The sequence below is a fragment of the Aphelocoma coerulescens genome, chromosome 1A, assembly GCF_041296385.1.
Source record: "Aphelocoma coerulescens isolate FSJ_1873_10779 chromosome 1A, UR_Acoe_1.0, whole genome shotgun sequence".
In the NCBI taxonomy this organism is placed as follows: Eukaryota; Metazoa; Chordata; class Aves; order Passeriformes; family Corvidae; genus Aphelocoma; species Aphelocoma coerulescens.
In genome coordinates this window covers 74,631,372-74,645,456 of record NC_091014.1, presented here as the reverse complement: position 1 = coordinate 74,645,456, position 14,085 = coordinate 74,631,372, and the positions used below count along the sequence as shown (strand labels likewise).

Below are 14,085 nucleotides of genomic sequence, written 5' to 3'. Positions count from 1 at the left end.
ATTGTTATAATATTAAGAGTTGGTTGGGTTATATTGGGGCTGAGTTTTAAGGTTGATTAGTTGTTAGCAGAAGTTAATTGGGATAGGCGCATGCGTGATGTACGGGTGTAATGCCTCTGGAAACTCGACAGATGGCAACAGCATATGGGTAGGTTAGGTGAGAATTTTCTAGAAGGATTCAACAGGTAAAGTGACATCATCCCGAGTGTGGATTGGTTAACAGAGAGAGCCAATGAGACACTTTTTGAGAGAATGACTGGTCAGGAATGCACCCTGGAATGAGCCAATCTGGAGTCCCCTACATGAGCCAATGGAAGAGCGGATTGAAAATCGGCCCAATCCTGACCAACAAAGGACTATACGAACTCTTCTGGTGTTCTGCACCAGGTCCTCCCCTCGTGTCGTGTGGCTCAGAGAGCACCCAGTGTCTCGTGAGTGCTGTTTTTCCTCTGCTTTGTTGTTGGGGTCTTGGGCATATCTGGGGTTCCTATCTCCAGTTGTTTGTTTTGTTTCATTAATAAATCAGTTAACCTGCCCAGGTGACTGACTGCATTTTTATTACTGGGATGGACTGAGGAGGGACTGGGATGGGATTGAGAGCACTTGGGAGGGACTGAAGGCACAGGGATGGGACTGGCAAGATGAAATCGAAAAGAGAAAGAAGATCTTCATCTCCACACACTGCCCCACCTGCTCAGGTGCACTGCTTCCCTCTCCTGCGCTGCCCTGTGGCAGAAGGCTTGTCCCTTTGCACATCCTGAGTAATGCTCCAAGAGCACCCAGGTGTTCCCCTGCTCCTACAGGATGTTCTCATTGTTGTCCTGTGAGAGATACTCGGAGATGGCCCACTCCAGAGACTCCAGTAACCCTCCTGAAAGCAGCCCTCAACAGGGCCTACCCCTCCTCACCCTCACTGACCACACCTGGAGCTGCCCCACCCCTCCTCACCCTCACTGACCACACCTGGGACTTCCCCACCCCTCCTCACCCTCACTGACCACACCTGGGACTTCCCCACCCCTCCTCACCCTCACTGACCACACCTGGGACTTCCCCACCCCTCCTCACCCTCACTGACCACACCTGGGGCTGCCCCACCCCTCCTCACCCTCACTGACCACACCTGGGGCTGCCCCACCCCTCCTCACCCTCACTGACCACACCTGGGGCTGCCCCACCCCTCCTCACCCTCACTGACCACACCTGGGGCTGCCCCACCCCTCCTCACCCTCACTGACCACACCTGGGGCTGCCCCACCCCTCCTCACCCTCACTGACCACACCTGGGGCTGCTCCACCCCTCCTCACCCTCACTGACCACACCTGGGGCTGCTCCACCCCTCCTCACCCTCACTGACCACACCTGGAGCTGCCCTAGGCACTGATTTACACAGGAGTTTCACTAAATCCCACTCTGAGTCTTGCTCAATAAGATGAGAAAACCTTGCTGCTGTTCATATCAAATATGAAGCTGACTAATATGGAAAAATATGAAGAAATAATAGAATCGACGCGGATTACAGCGGTCATTGCGATAAAGTTTGCCTGGTTCGGGTATGGCATCGGGGAAAACCCGGACTGGATTTACCAGGAATACAGAATGGGGGAACCTCGGACTGGATTGCGGCTCGATCCCGGAATTGGTGGAAAAGCTGGGGTTTGATCCCAGTTTTTTGTACAGAGATGTACAGCTGATACTACACACACATTACATAAATACCAAATGGGCGGGAAGAACCCTTTCGGGGCGGGTGCGCACGGGAGGACTCATGCCCACCTCGGCCCGCGGGAGGAGAGGAGTTTTGGTGCTACTGCTCGCCGTAGGTGGAGCCGCCGCGGCCGCGCAGCAGCGAGGTCGTGTCCTGGGGAAGTCGCCGCGGTGGCTGTGCCCGGGGCGGGCGGGGCGATGTCGGGGGCCGGCGGCGGCGCGGCGCGGGGCCGGTTCGCGGTGGTGGGCGGTGGCATCGCGGGGGTCACCTGCGCCGAGAAGGTAAAAGGGGCCGGGGCCGCGGCCGCGCCGCCGCGCGCGTGCGCACGGTGCTCTCCCTCCGCTCCTCCCCGCCTTCCCGCGCGCGGGGGTGCGGAGCCCGCTCGGCGCCCGCCGGGAATTGTCCCCCGGGATCCGGGAGGATCCCCGACCCCATGGCGGAGCCTTAGTCTGTCAGGGCCCTTGGCGGCCCTGTGCAGCCGCCTGGACCGGCCGTGAGCTGGTGGAACCGGGCTGCGCGGCTGGCGGGACCGCCCCGGTGCCCGCGCTTGCTTAGAGGCATAAACGCTCTCAGGGGCATCCTGTGCACGGTCATAGAAACAGATCTACACAGTAATTGCGTAAATATTCGCGTGTATACTGTAGTTCCATACTCTGTCCTGCTCCCCCCTAATCCCCACTTCTTAAAAATCATTTGTCTCGCTTGGGAAAGCAAAAACCAAACGCAGCCCCAGGACCGCAATACTGTAATATAACGATATTTATCTGTGTAGAAATACGTCTCAAGAGGTTCAAACCTCTAAGGCTATTTTGAAGCAATTTACGGACATTTCATAGAAGGAGAGTTACAACTTCATAACTGCAGAAAGCCGGCACTCTGTGCCCTGGTCCAGAGGTCGGGGACATCAGTATTCCTGTAGGAATTAACTGCAGGAATTACTCCTCATAGCCATAAAGGCCGAGCTGAAGGCTGCTGTGATGTGCTTCCTTTTATTAATACTGCTCAGTTTTTACAGGATCCATGTTCTAGAGCTGTATACCAGCTCTCTGAGAGCCCAAGCTCTAAAAGTAAATTAACCTGTTTCTTGGTTTCAAGGTTTTTGATGTTTTAACGTAACAGTAATTGGAGGTAATTTTGTACCTGTAGAATGAAATTATGTGGGTATTAGTTTGGTGAGAGTATTTTATCTGTTAGAACTGCAGAGCAGGATAAAGGCTGTGTCTTGGATGCATGTGTTCTCTGGTGATGTCAGGGTCTCTCCGGATGGCATCCTTTCCCTACAACAGCACCACTTGCCTTGGTGTACCTGTCACCTTGCTGAGCAATGCACATTTAAAATGGAAATTCTTCCCTTTTGCTTGGGGCTTTAAAAGTCTTGAATTGCTTAACGCACCCTGAAGATGATAATCTATTTATCAGTTTACTATGTAGGGTTTAAAATATCCAGTAAAAATCAGCATTTCCTCTGTGAAAATGAAACCTGTAACCAATTAGTCCCTGCTATGCTGTAAAAAAATGTGTATCCAGCAACTGGGTGTTTCCAGAAATCACATGATCATAGTCTGATCTATCAGACGGTCTTTGGAATATTATTACAATAAAGTAGTCCTTTACACTATGGCTGCAGTTCTTGAAGGTATATTTATGTATAAATGAAGGTATATTTATGTGTGAATGAAATAAATGTCTCCAGATTCTCTTCAGTCATTATCCTTCTGTTATCCTGAAGTAGTGTTTATTCAATAAGATTCTGCAAAATCAAAGTAATGTATTAAGATATGCTACTTTTCACCAATAGTTTTATTGTGTTAAAGTCTGATGATGGCTCTCATCATAGTTTCTGTTTCTTTACAAGCTGGCTGCAGAATTCCCATCAGAAGACATTTTTTTAATAACAGCTTCCCCAGTTATAAAAGCTGTAACTAATTTCAAGCAGGTAAGAGACACTTAATTTTTCTTACAGCAAGACATCTTCAAAGTTTTTATGTGCAGATAATTTAGAACCCAGTGGTGAAAATGCTCATGACATTGTGCTTGTTTTCCTATTAGTGTGACTGCAGTGGTGTTAGTAGGACTGATGAGCTGTTTTATAGTGGTGTTAGGAAGACTGATGAGCTACTTTATAATGATCCATTATTAGTAATTGGTGAATATATTAACACAATTCAACGAAAGGTTAAACTAGGTACTTACATGGTTGAAGTGTTTCGAATTACTGAAGCTTTATTTCACTGCTTTATTAGTGAGCGACCTCTTTTAAGCACTGAAATGGTATCGTGGTCTTGCTCACATTTATATTTGGGGCTAAAACAGCCTTCTGACAAGTAGTGAAAGAAGGGACAGCCTTCTGGGAAATTGCCTTGAGCTTTATCTACTCCAGCAGCTGCTGATTCAGTGACATCTTTCCTGCTGGTTTGAAAAAGAAAATCAAATTCATGCATGAATTCAGATTTGTGGCTAGTAGGGTCATTAAGCTGAGTCTTAGAGCTCTCTGTGAGATTGTTGGAGTAGCACCCAACTAAAGAATGCTTTCTGAAAGTGCTGGCAGCAGTGCCATGAGTGTCCAGTAAAAACATTTGCACAGTGCAGAGATGTAAAGTCTATCATTCAAATCAGCGAAACTTTACATACCTGAAGAATAAGGGAATAGCTAAGCATTATTTAAAGGCAGCAGCATTTATGTTTTGGACATGAGCATCTTCATTTCTCTCTGAATTGCAAGCATGATGTGGCTTCTGGTTCCTAAATGTGTTCCAAACTCTGGATATTCAATAAAGTAGCAGGCCTGGAGGTTTCCATGCAGCCACTCTCTTTTGGAAAAAAAACCAAATTGTCATTACTTACTTGAATGTTTTTCAGGTTCTGGTTTGCCTCTTTGGGGTTTTTATTTTGTTTGTGTTTGTTTTCTGCTTGGTGTTGCCCATTTCACCCCCAGGTCTCTGAAATATCAGATAGTGGCTCTGGATGAGTTATTTTATCAAAGTTACAACAAAGAGAAAAACAGGATTTTAACGCTATGTCAGATAAGTTAAAAAGCAGCGTTAACAACTCTGATAATAGACTTATTTATGGAATAAAACACTGTAGCAGTTAAAGCAACTGTCAGGGTTCTCCATTTTTGCTTAATCTCTATCTTTAGGATTAAAATTCTCTGTAGTACTTTGACTCTTTAACCAGGAACAGGCATGGAAAGATTCTGTATTAAAAAAGGAACTTTTATCAGTTACATGATAACAGATCTTCAGACAATATGGGCTTTATGTTGTGAGTTTTTTACTGGAAATGAGCACCTTCTGTCAAAAGCTGTAGAAGAAGATATGGATAAATGATCCATACTTTTAAATAACTCTCTTTCTCTTACAGGTCTCCAAAACACTTGAGGAATTTGATGTCGAAGAGCAGCCAAGTTCCTTATTAGAAAAACGATATCCCAATATTAGAGTTATACAGTCTGGAGTAAAGCAGTTGAAAAGTGATGAACATGTAAGATAATGTTTTCGTTTTTATTTGGTTTTTCAAGTTATGTATATAAAAATAATTTAAGAAGTAGTTGAATGTTTTGGGTGAGAAATTTTATTCAAGAACATTCTGGTTATTGAACTGATAAGTTACCAAAATTACAAGAAAATACTTCCTAATTTTAATTTCACTTACTGTATAACACTGTTTCTCAAGTAGAAATATATACAGGGGACAAAATAAATCTTGAAAGAACCAACATTTCCCCATTTTCTTCCTTCTATTTAGCAGGAAATACGTTGCAAATACGAGCAATGGATAGCATGTACACACCCTTGTTAGCTCTGTGTCAACATGTTATTTTTCACTTCAGCACATCCAAAGCTCACTTTGCTCACTTTTAAGTCTTGGAGATGTAATTTTGGGTAGATTCTGCTAACATTCTGAATCCAATGGTTTTCTTACATCATTACTAGGATAGTGTTTTAGTTTAGGTCTTGGTGGACACAAATAATTAATGCATGTGGATTTGGAGGATCTTTTGCCCAAAACCACTTTAAACTATGCAGCTTCTAGTTTGTAGAACAACAAATAATGTCATAAAATGTTAAAATGTAAGGTCTTCTTTCTCAGAATGATGTAGCTTGTTTAGTGCCTCCACCTTTTCTTCAGCAAAGAACAGATCTACAGTCTTTCTAAACTGTGTGCTATCCTGTGCCTGGTTAACACAGAGCTACTGCTGTTGAAATGTTTTGAGGGAGATTCTCAATTGCTAACATACACTAGTGCATAGTTCTGTTACTATAGGCCAGAGGGACATTTGTCACATAGAAAACACAGCTCTCTTCTGGCACAGCCAGTGAGTACAAAGTGCCACCAAGTGGTAAACTTGATCTTGCTTGGAGTGTGCTGTGTACACCTCCCATTTTATTGGTGACATACTTGTGGTGAGTGTGATGGGAATAAATGACACACAGTCAGTGAGGGTATGAAGGCTTGTTCCTTAAGAAGCCCCTTACAGTTTTTAATCTCTGCAAATTACTATGACATTAAGGAAGAATGTTCTGATGTTCTCTTAGATGTCTTGATTTAGATTAATTCTCTTAGATGAATTGATTTTTACTTTCTCCTCATTGTTAACAGAAAATTTGCACTGAGGATGGGAAAGAATACATATATGAAAAACTTTGCCTGTGTGCTGGAGCCAAACCGAAATTAATTGTTGAAGGGAACCCGTATGTATTAGGAATCCGGGATACTGACAGTGCACAGGTAAATGTGTTTTGGACTTAAAAACGTGTCATATATTCCTGCTTCTGGTGCAAAATACCAAAATTATTGTGGAGTGAAATGGAGATGCAGAAAATAATGTTTGTTATTATATATTCTTAAATAGGAACATTTTCACTAGAAGAAAAACAGCCTTAAAATGCCAGTAAGTAAATTAATTAGCCACTACATTTGTTAATTTTATAGATAGCTCATACACAGTATTTCTAACATGATAATATGGAATAAATGATATTCTTTCATCCTCCAGGCAGAATCCAATTGGAAAATATAAACAGGAAGTAGGCACTAGTAGAAACTTCCCTGGGAAGGTGTGTGTTGTACATGGTACAGTGGGCTGCTTCTTACAGTGGAAAGCTACTGAAGGAATGACTTTTTATTTCCTTTTAGTTCTACTGTAGCTTCTCCTCTTAGTGTAGAAAAGAGTTAGTTATAGTCAAAGTTGTGGAAAAATTTTCACCTGAGAAATTATTTAATAGACTAAAAATGAAGCTTGGAAGCCAAAGGTGAAGTTTCACTGCTATAGGTCTTCAGAATCAGAAGAGGCAGGGGGAGCACTGCTTCTCCGTAACAGGGAACTGCCATTCATCAAATGAAGTTGGACCTCGAGGATAAAAAAAGGAGTTAACATTTTCAAATAATCTGAAGTGAAACTGAAATTGTTTGTTACAGCAGCTTCTGTTACAGATCTCAACCTAACTGTATGTGTATCAATAGTCTGAGAAAATCAAAACTAAGAGCAAGAAAATACTGAAAAGGATATAGTTAACTGGTGTGAGGGAACATGCTCTAAGTTCTAACTGACATTTTTCCTTTCTTAATGCAGGCTTTTCAGAAGAATTTAGCTCAAGCTGAGAGAATAGTTGTGGTAGGAAATGGTGGGATTGCCCTTGAATTAGTGTAAGTAAACAAAAAATATATATTCAAATAAAATCTTTAACGATGCAATGCTAAATCTAGTGTACATGAGTTTGGGGAGAAGGTTGACTTACAAAATTGTATCTCTTAAAGCAGTTAGTAGCAAAACTGATGACAGTTGTGGTTTTTTTTGCAACATAGTGGTTCTTAACTGACACATAAAATTAGGAAAGCTCCAGAAGAAGCTTTGACACAGAGATGTCAAGAATATACAGTTTGTGTTCCACATAGTGCAAACAAGACCCAAATGCCTGGTTTTAGCAGTGGAGTCCAGCAGAAATCCACTCCTTTTTCATTATGGGGAGCAGGAAATACTAATTATTACTATTACAAATTTGACCTGCACCCCCCCCCACCACTCCCTGCCCCAGTTCAGTCGAGGTTGTGTTGGTGAGAGTATGACTTGTCAATTTGAAGAGATATTTTTTAATGGGTTCCTTGTGTAAATATTTAGAAGTGGATTTGATAGGTTGGAAAGTCTTGGATCCCCTAGTTCTGGCTTCTGGAAGGAAACTTGACACACTTCTGCTTGTGTTGCTAACAGTCAGATCCTTTTCAGGCAGTCTGTCACTTTATCCCTTGTTTAAATGTCCACAGGTATGAAATTCAAGGCTGTGAAGTAATCTGGGCTATCAAAGACAAAGCCATTGGAAACACTTTCTTTGATGCAGGAGCAGCTGAATTTCTCATTCCAAAGCTCACTGCTGAAAGCCGAGAGACTCCAATCGAGTGTAAAAGAACCAAGTACACAGTGGAAGGTATGGGGGGTTTAGTTTCCTGACACTGCAGCCAGCAGTATTTTGTATTAAAGATAGTCTGAAAATCAGTCAGTTTAGCAGCTTGGAATAAGGCTTACTGTTATCTTTAATGACATTTCATTCTTCCAAAAACTGAGAGTAAAAAAGCAACATGAAAACGCATCCTGAATTTCTGTAGACAGAATGTAATACAGTTACTTGCAAACTGTAAAAAAGTGCTAACCTTTGTGCCAAATTTATATTCCCTGTATTTTTTCTGCTGAAGAACTTGTTCTATTTTCTGTAATGTTTTGAAGTGAACTATCTCACCATTATATAGGAAGGAGCTGTCGTGTAGTAAGATACTGGAGGAGCAGATGAAACCTCACAGAACATTATTACAGATGGAGTGAAACTGCAGTCTCAGAAACAACAGTTAACTAGGACTGCATGAACAAACATCACACAAACATATGTAGGACCAAAATCATCACAAAAAGAAAAGCATGGTTCTAGACATCAGGCAGGAAGAAGAAGGATATTACTCTTCCATCTTCCCCTTTGGCAGCCAGATGGTATTCTTCTATTAATTGAGAATCTTTGTTCTGAATTCTGTGGACAAGGAAGTATGCACACTAAATCTGATATACTCCATCTCTTTCCTTAAGGAATTGAGGAAAAAGGAAGACCTACAGCAGCATGTGACAAGCTGGGCAGTGCCTTAGGCCCTGACTGGCACGAGGGCTTACACCTTAAAGGGACTAAAGAGGTATGGGTGTAACCTTGCTTTCATATTTGTTTAAATGTTGTGGGCATGAGCATTGTGTAGAGTTTCCTGTTTGCAATAAAGCAGAAATCCTCACATATAATTTTTTTCTTCATTTATGAATTCCTTAGCTGTTAGATGTTTGCATCTGTTTCACATTTAAAAAATGCAGGGCTGATCAGTTGTAGACCAGCTAAAGGATGGTTAGGATATTTTGCAGCTTAATCAGTGGTGATTTGTCTGTTGAAGGTGATGGAACTGTATTTGTGTCGTGGAGAATAAAACAAGGCCCAAATTCACAAAATAATTTAGAGAAACAGGTAACTTTCCAACTTCTGGTTTGAGCTCGGAATATGGTTGAAATGTGGGTTGATGTACAGAATACTTTTTCTTTTTACAGTCTTTAGAATAAAAACTTATTATTATTATCAGAATTTAATTCATGATAGAAAAACAAAGGATTTGCAATCCTGAAAGACGGAAAAGATAGTTTACTTTATTCTGTTAAGTTTTGAACTCACTTCCTGTAAGCTCAGGGGAACTTGAATACATTTTCTGGCATGCCAGAAAAATCCAATTGTTACGGACTTTCAAGGAACATCAGATACGTGCTGAAAAAGCAGGTAAATTGCCATTGGCTATGGCTAGATCTGTGCCAAAAGAGGAAAAAGTGTGGGAATTCAGTTAGTGGGCTGGGATATATGGTGGGGGGTTTTCCAGCTTAGTAATGTCAATTTAGGTGAAGATATACTTGCTATTAACAATCTTGTGATTGCTAATCATTATAATTTTGTCAATCTTTCTTTAGTTTTCTCATAAAGTACATATTGAAATACTGTGTGAAGTAAAGAAAATACACTTACAGCAAGAATTTATCCAGCTGCAGCAGACTTCCTTGACTTTTCCTAAAGAAGAAAATGTAGAACCAGATGAGGGTGAGTGCCAGTGCTGATAAGATGTTGAAGATAAATTTGTGCTGGAGCATGTTTGATCTTGTTTGCTGTTTTAAAGCAAATACAGATTTGAAAAATAAATCTTTTATCTCTATAAATTGAGGTCTAGCAGTTTATAGTAATTAAATTTATGGGCTACAATTAAATTACAAAATCTTATGGATCAGACCATTTTTTCCACAAAGTAACCAAAATCCTGTATGCAGAATATCCCATCCTTAACACAATCCATTAAAATAATATTTTAATAGTGAGGTTAAAACAGGAGAAAAAAACCACCAACATTTTATATCAAAACTGAAGTAAACCTTCAAAGTAGAGGAAAATATCCCTTTTTTCATTTTAATTCTGCCTATAATTTCCACCTAATTAAAATGAATATTTAAAATACTATTTTAGTAATCAGTTACTTTCAGCATAAGTCAAATCTGTGACATTCTTTTTGCTTTTGAGGCACTTCCTGTGCATCTGTAAATTTCTATGCAAAAGAATATTTGGCAATTGCATACTTGAGAGAACACCCCTCAGGATACAGTATCTTCCCCCTACAAATGAGGGCTTTAATTGAGGAAAATTCTGAAAAAAGTTATTAGTAGGAGTTGGACATCCAAAATAATTTTGTTCTCTAGTTCTGAGCAATGGTAAGAAATGTTATAGGTGACTTCTGATAATTTTTTCCTTTTTTTTTTTAAATTTTAATCTTTCTTTACCTATTCAGTTACGTCAAAGGTTTTGTGGGTTTTTTTCTTTCATATCTTATCATAAGACATAATTAATAAAATAATTTGTTGGTTACATTCTAAGCGCAAAATTTTCCCCTTTTTCAGTGTTGTGGCCTGTATATGTGGAATTAACTAATGGAAAAATTTATGGATGCAATTTCATTGTCAGTGCAACTGGAGTTGTGCCTAATGTTGAGCTGTTTCTTGATGGCAATAACGTAAGTATACTGATTTCTTTTGGAGCTTTTTAGGTAAGGTGAAAAAAACTTTTTCAGCTGGTTTATGTTTTTCTTTCAACATGAAACATGGATTGCTAAAGATTAAATATTGTGCAGCAACTCAGAATAAGGCAGGTTGTGTTGATACGGAGACATCCAACGTGATACAAATGTATTTGATTTGTGGTCTTGGTTTATGATGTTGTTCCCCAGGTGTATATATACCATATATATGCAGTATAAACTGTTAAATTAAGCCTATGCAAAGACAGAAGAGCATCTGTATAATTGGCGAATGTGGCAAAAATGTAGAATAATTTTTGTGTTAATGCTGTACCATATTCTTACCCTTTAAATCATGACATTTGCTCCTGGAAAGGAAGCAACTATTTCCAATATTTTTCATGTGGGACACTGAGCTGTCAGGGTGCTTGTGTTTATTGAGGGAAGTCACCCTGAGTCAGCACCCAAATGTGGATGGGGATCCAGAGTTCTTAAATGCAGCGTGAATTTCCAGGCCTCAAGATCATTCCATTTCTGTGTTCAGTGTCTGCTCAGCAACAACTAAAACATCCCTGGGTTATTAACACTGTTTCATCACAAATCCAACAAATAGCCCCATACAAGCTACTACTAAAAAATTATCCCAGACAAAACCAGGCTGTTGGGGTATTTGGGGTTTAGTGGTGCCATCTGATTAGGAAGTAAAAGTCTGTGCTCTGGTTAAAGCAAATGATGAAAACATAGATCTGATGTTGAGCCATGAGATATTTCCAGGCCTATGCTATAAGCTTAGATCAGGAATTAAGTTTCTGCAATGGTATTTTCTTGCTTAGCAAAATTACAAAGTGATCTCTTAAGACTGGGTGTCCCTGTAACACAGTGTGATTTGGAATTTGGCAAGCCCTGTTACTTCCCGACCTAGGTATCAGTAACAGTCCTTTAAAAACCTGTGCTGTGGTCTAGCAATAATAATAACAATAATGCTTTGTACTTTCCATGGAGGTCTTGCCACTCAGGATGGTCTCATGTTCAATAATAAAGTAACAGATGATTGCTTAAGGCAGAGGAAGTTGAATGAGTTGACTTGTTTTATTGCTGATGTGTGCAAACCCTTCAGTTTGCTGTGGGTGAAGATGGAGGACTGAAGGTAGACAAGCACATGCACACGTCGCTGCCAGATGTGTATGCAGCTGGAGATATCTGCACGGCGGCGTGGGAGCCGAGCCCTGTGTGGCACCAGGTACAGCCTCGGATGCGTGTGATCCACAGGGAATTACACATCAGTGCACACACCGAGGAGTGAAGGGTTAAGCAAGTGGCTAATCCTCAGTGTGTTGACGACAGAGTTTTATGGAGGTGGCTGGAAACTGAGCTGGCCAGCCCTTCTGAGTATTAAAAACACAAAGTCTGCACTGAGGAGAGCAGTGAGTGTGGTTGTGGCACAGTGATGGTCTTGTGACTTAAATCTTTCCAATCTCCTTCAGATGAGGTTGTGGACCCAAGCTCGGCAGATGGGATGGTATGCAGCAAAGTGCATGGCAGCAGATGCTTTAGGGGAATCTATTGATATGGATTTCAGCTTTGAACTATTTGCTCACATTACAAAATTTTTCAATTACAAGGTCAGTACAGTCTGGGAGTTGTAAACCCCTGAGTAACATATACTGCTTGCTTATCTTCACTTGCTGATACTGTGCAGATGCTTTAATACTGACAAACAGGTTTCTTTATATAATTAATCCCATCTTAGATTTTCTCCTTTTGTACTAATGTGTATGATATTTCAGGGGAAGATGTTTGAGTCCACTGTGTGTTTGCAAGCCAGTGGGGGGGAGGGACCCTAGAGATAAGTATTTCCCTGTTTGCATCACTTTTGAGGCCTAGAAGTGTTAGCAACAGAAATGCTAAAAGCCACTGCAATGCTCTTAAGAGAGCTTTTTCTTTTCCCCTTTCCTTCTGTTAGGTGGTGGTTTTGGGAAAGTACAATGCCCAGGGCTTGGGCTCAGACCATGAGCTGATGCTGAGATGTACCAAGGGACACGAGTATGTGAAAGTGGTGATGCAGAATGGCCGCATGATGGGAGCTGTGCTGATTGGTGAAACGGACTTGGAAGAAACCTTTGAAAACTTAATTCTAAATCAAATGGATCTTTCAGCCTATGGTGAAGATCTTCTAAATCCAGATATTGATATAGAAGATTATTTTGATTGAACAATACCCCATTCCCATTTTGAAAGATACCAAGTAATAAATCTTAGAAAACCATTTTCTCAGGATTACCAGAAATGAGGGATAAATGCAATTCTCTGTAAAGACTTTGGGTTGATCTTGCCAAAATACTGACACAGGTACCAGCTCTGTTGAGCTGGCTCGGATGAACAGAGAACAGTTTTAGGGCAGAGGGTGCTCAGAGCTCTTACTACCTGGAATGTGGGTTGCAAATATAAGGCCTTATGCCTTTTTTTTCCCCCCCATAAGTTTACTTCTGAAATACATTTATTTTCTACTCAGTTAAGTACAGAACACAAGCTTTGCACAATGAAAGTCAGGATGAGATGGCAGTTGAGAACAGCTTTTTAACTGCTTGTCCCTTCAGCTGTCCAGGTGTTGGGGTAGAGCTGCACTGTTTTGCACAGTGCCAGCCTGGACAGCAGTTTCATCCTGGCTTTTGATTTTGTTCTACTGTTGCTACTTGGGAGTTGCTATTTATTTAGGGTCAAATTGGGAACAATTTATTGTACTCCAGTCAATGCAGAGCTGGCAGTACATATTGAGACTGCTCCCAGCCAAATCACTTATATTTTTTTGAGAATGACTGTTTTTAACTAAATTAATTCAATTTTTGGCAAAGGTCTTAGCTAAAGGATGGGTGAAAGACTATAGGCTTTAGTCACTGGCACAATTTTATCAGAAAAATAAAGATGAAGAGCATGTTCTTAATGATACTTGTTTTGTATTTGTTATACACGCAAGTGTTGGGGGAGGAAGGGAGAAGAACCATAATGCAACCACCCAGAACTTGTGTTTGTTAGTGAAACTGAACTTGCCTTTTTGATCTTTGGCTGCAACGATGTTAAAAGTAAGTAAATAAAATTGAATATAGCACTCAGCATGTGTGCCTGAGAATGCTTGCAAGCAGCAGTAGCTGTTGAGTTTTTCCCAGGCTGGCAGGTTGTCTTGTGTGTAAACCTAAATTTAGGTACTTTTGCAAAGCACAAAAGTTATAACTTTCTATTTGAATAACAAGCTAGAGAAACCTAATTCTAAAAGCAACAGACATTTCAAAGGGACAAATACACGTAATATTTC

General features: G+C 40.9%; 1 protein-coding gene across 3 annotated transcripts; it reads left to right on the top strand.

The window, feature by feature from the left end:
* Positions 1–252: 252 nt before the first annotated feature.
* On the top strand, positions 253–13,721 carry PYROXD1 (pyridine nucleotide-disulphide oxidoreductase domain 1). Of its 3 annotated transcripts, none has more exons than XM_069003516.1 (12): positions 253–431; positions 3,565–3,645; positions 5,073–5,192; positions 6,312–6,440; positions 7,285–7,358; positions 7,974–8,134; positions 8,782–8,882; positions 9,688–9,814; positions 10,660–10,772; positions 11,893–12,015; positions 12,260–12,397; positions 12,739–13,721. In XM_069003516.1, the coding sequence occupies exons 1-12, from the start codon at positions 267–269 to the stop codon at positions 12,985–12,987; spliced, it is 1,581 nt and encodes a 526-aa protein (XP_068859617.1). In that variant the 5' UTR covers positions 253–266; the 3' UTR covers positions 12,988–13,721. The 3 variants fall into 3 exon arrangements, with proteins under 3 accessions (XP_068859617.1, XP_068859619.1, XP_068859618.1); XM_069003518.1 differs by lacking the exon at positions 253–431 and adding an exon at positions 1,755–1,820; XM_069003517.1 differs by lacking the exon at positions 253–431 and adding an exon at positions 1,877–1,990.
* The last annotated feature ends 364 nt before the right edge of the window (positions 13,722–14,085 follow it).

Coding starts and splice junctions, on each gene's coding strand:
- PYROXD1 (XM_069003516.1), top strand. CDS start 267: ATGCACCCTGGAATGAGCCAATCTGGAGTCCCCTACATGAGCCAATGG. Junction 3,646..5,072: donor CTGTAACTAATTTCAAGCAG/GTAAGAGACACT, acceptor TTTCTCTTACAG/GTCTCCAAAACACTTGAGGA. Junction 8,883..9,687: donor ACCTTAAAGGGACTAAAGAG/GTATGGGTGTAA, acceptor ATCTTTCTTTAG/TTTTCTCATAAAGTACATAT.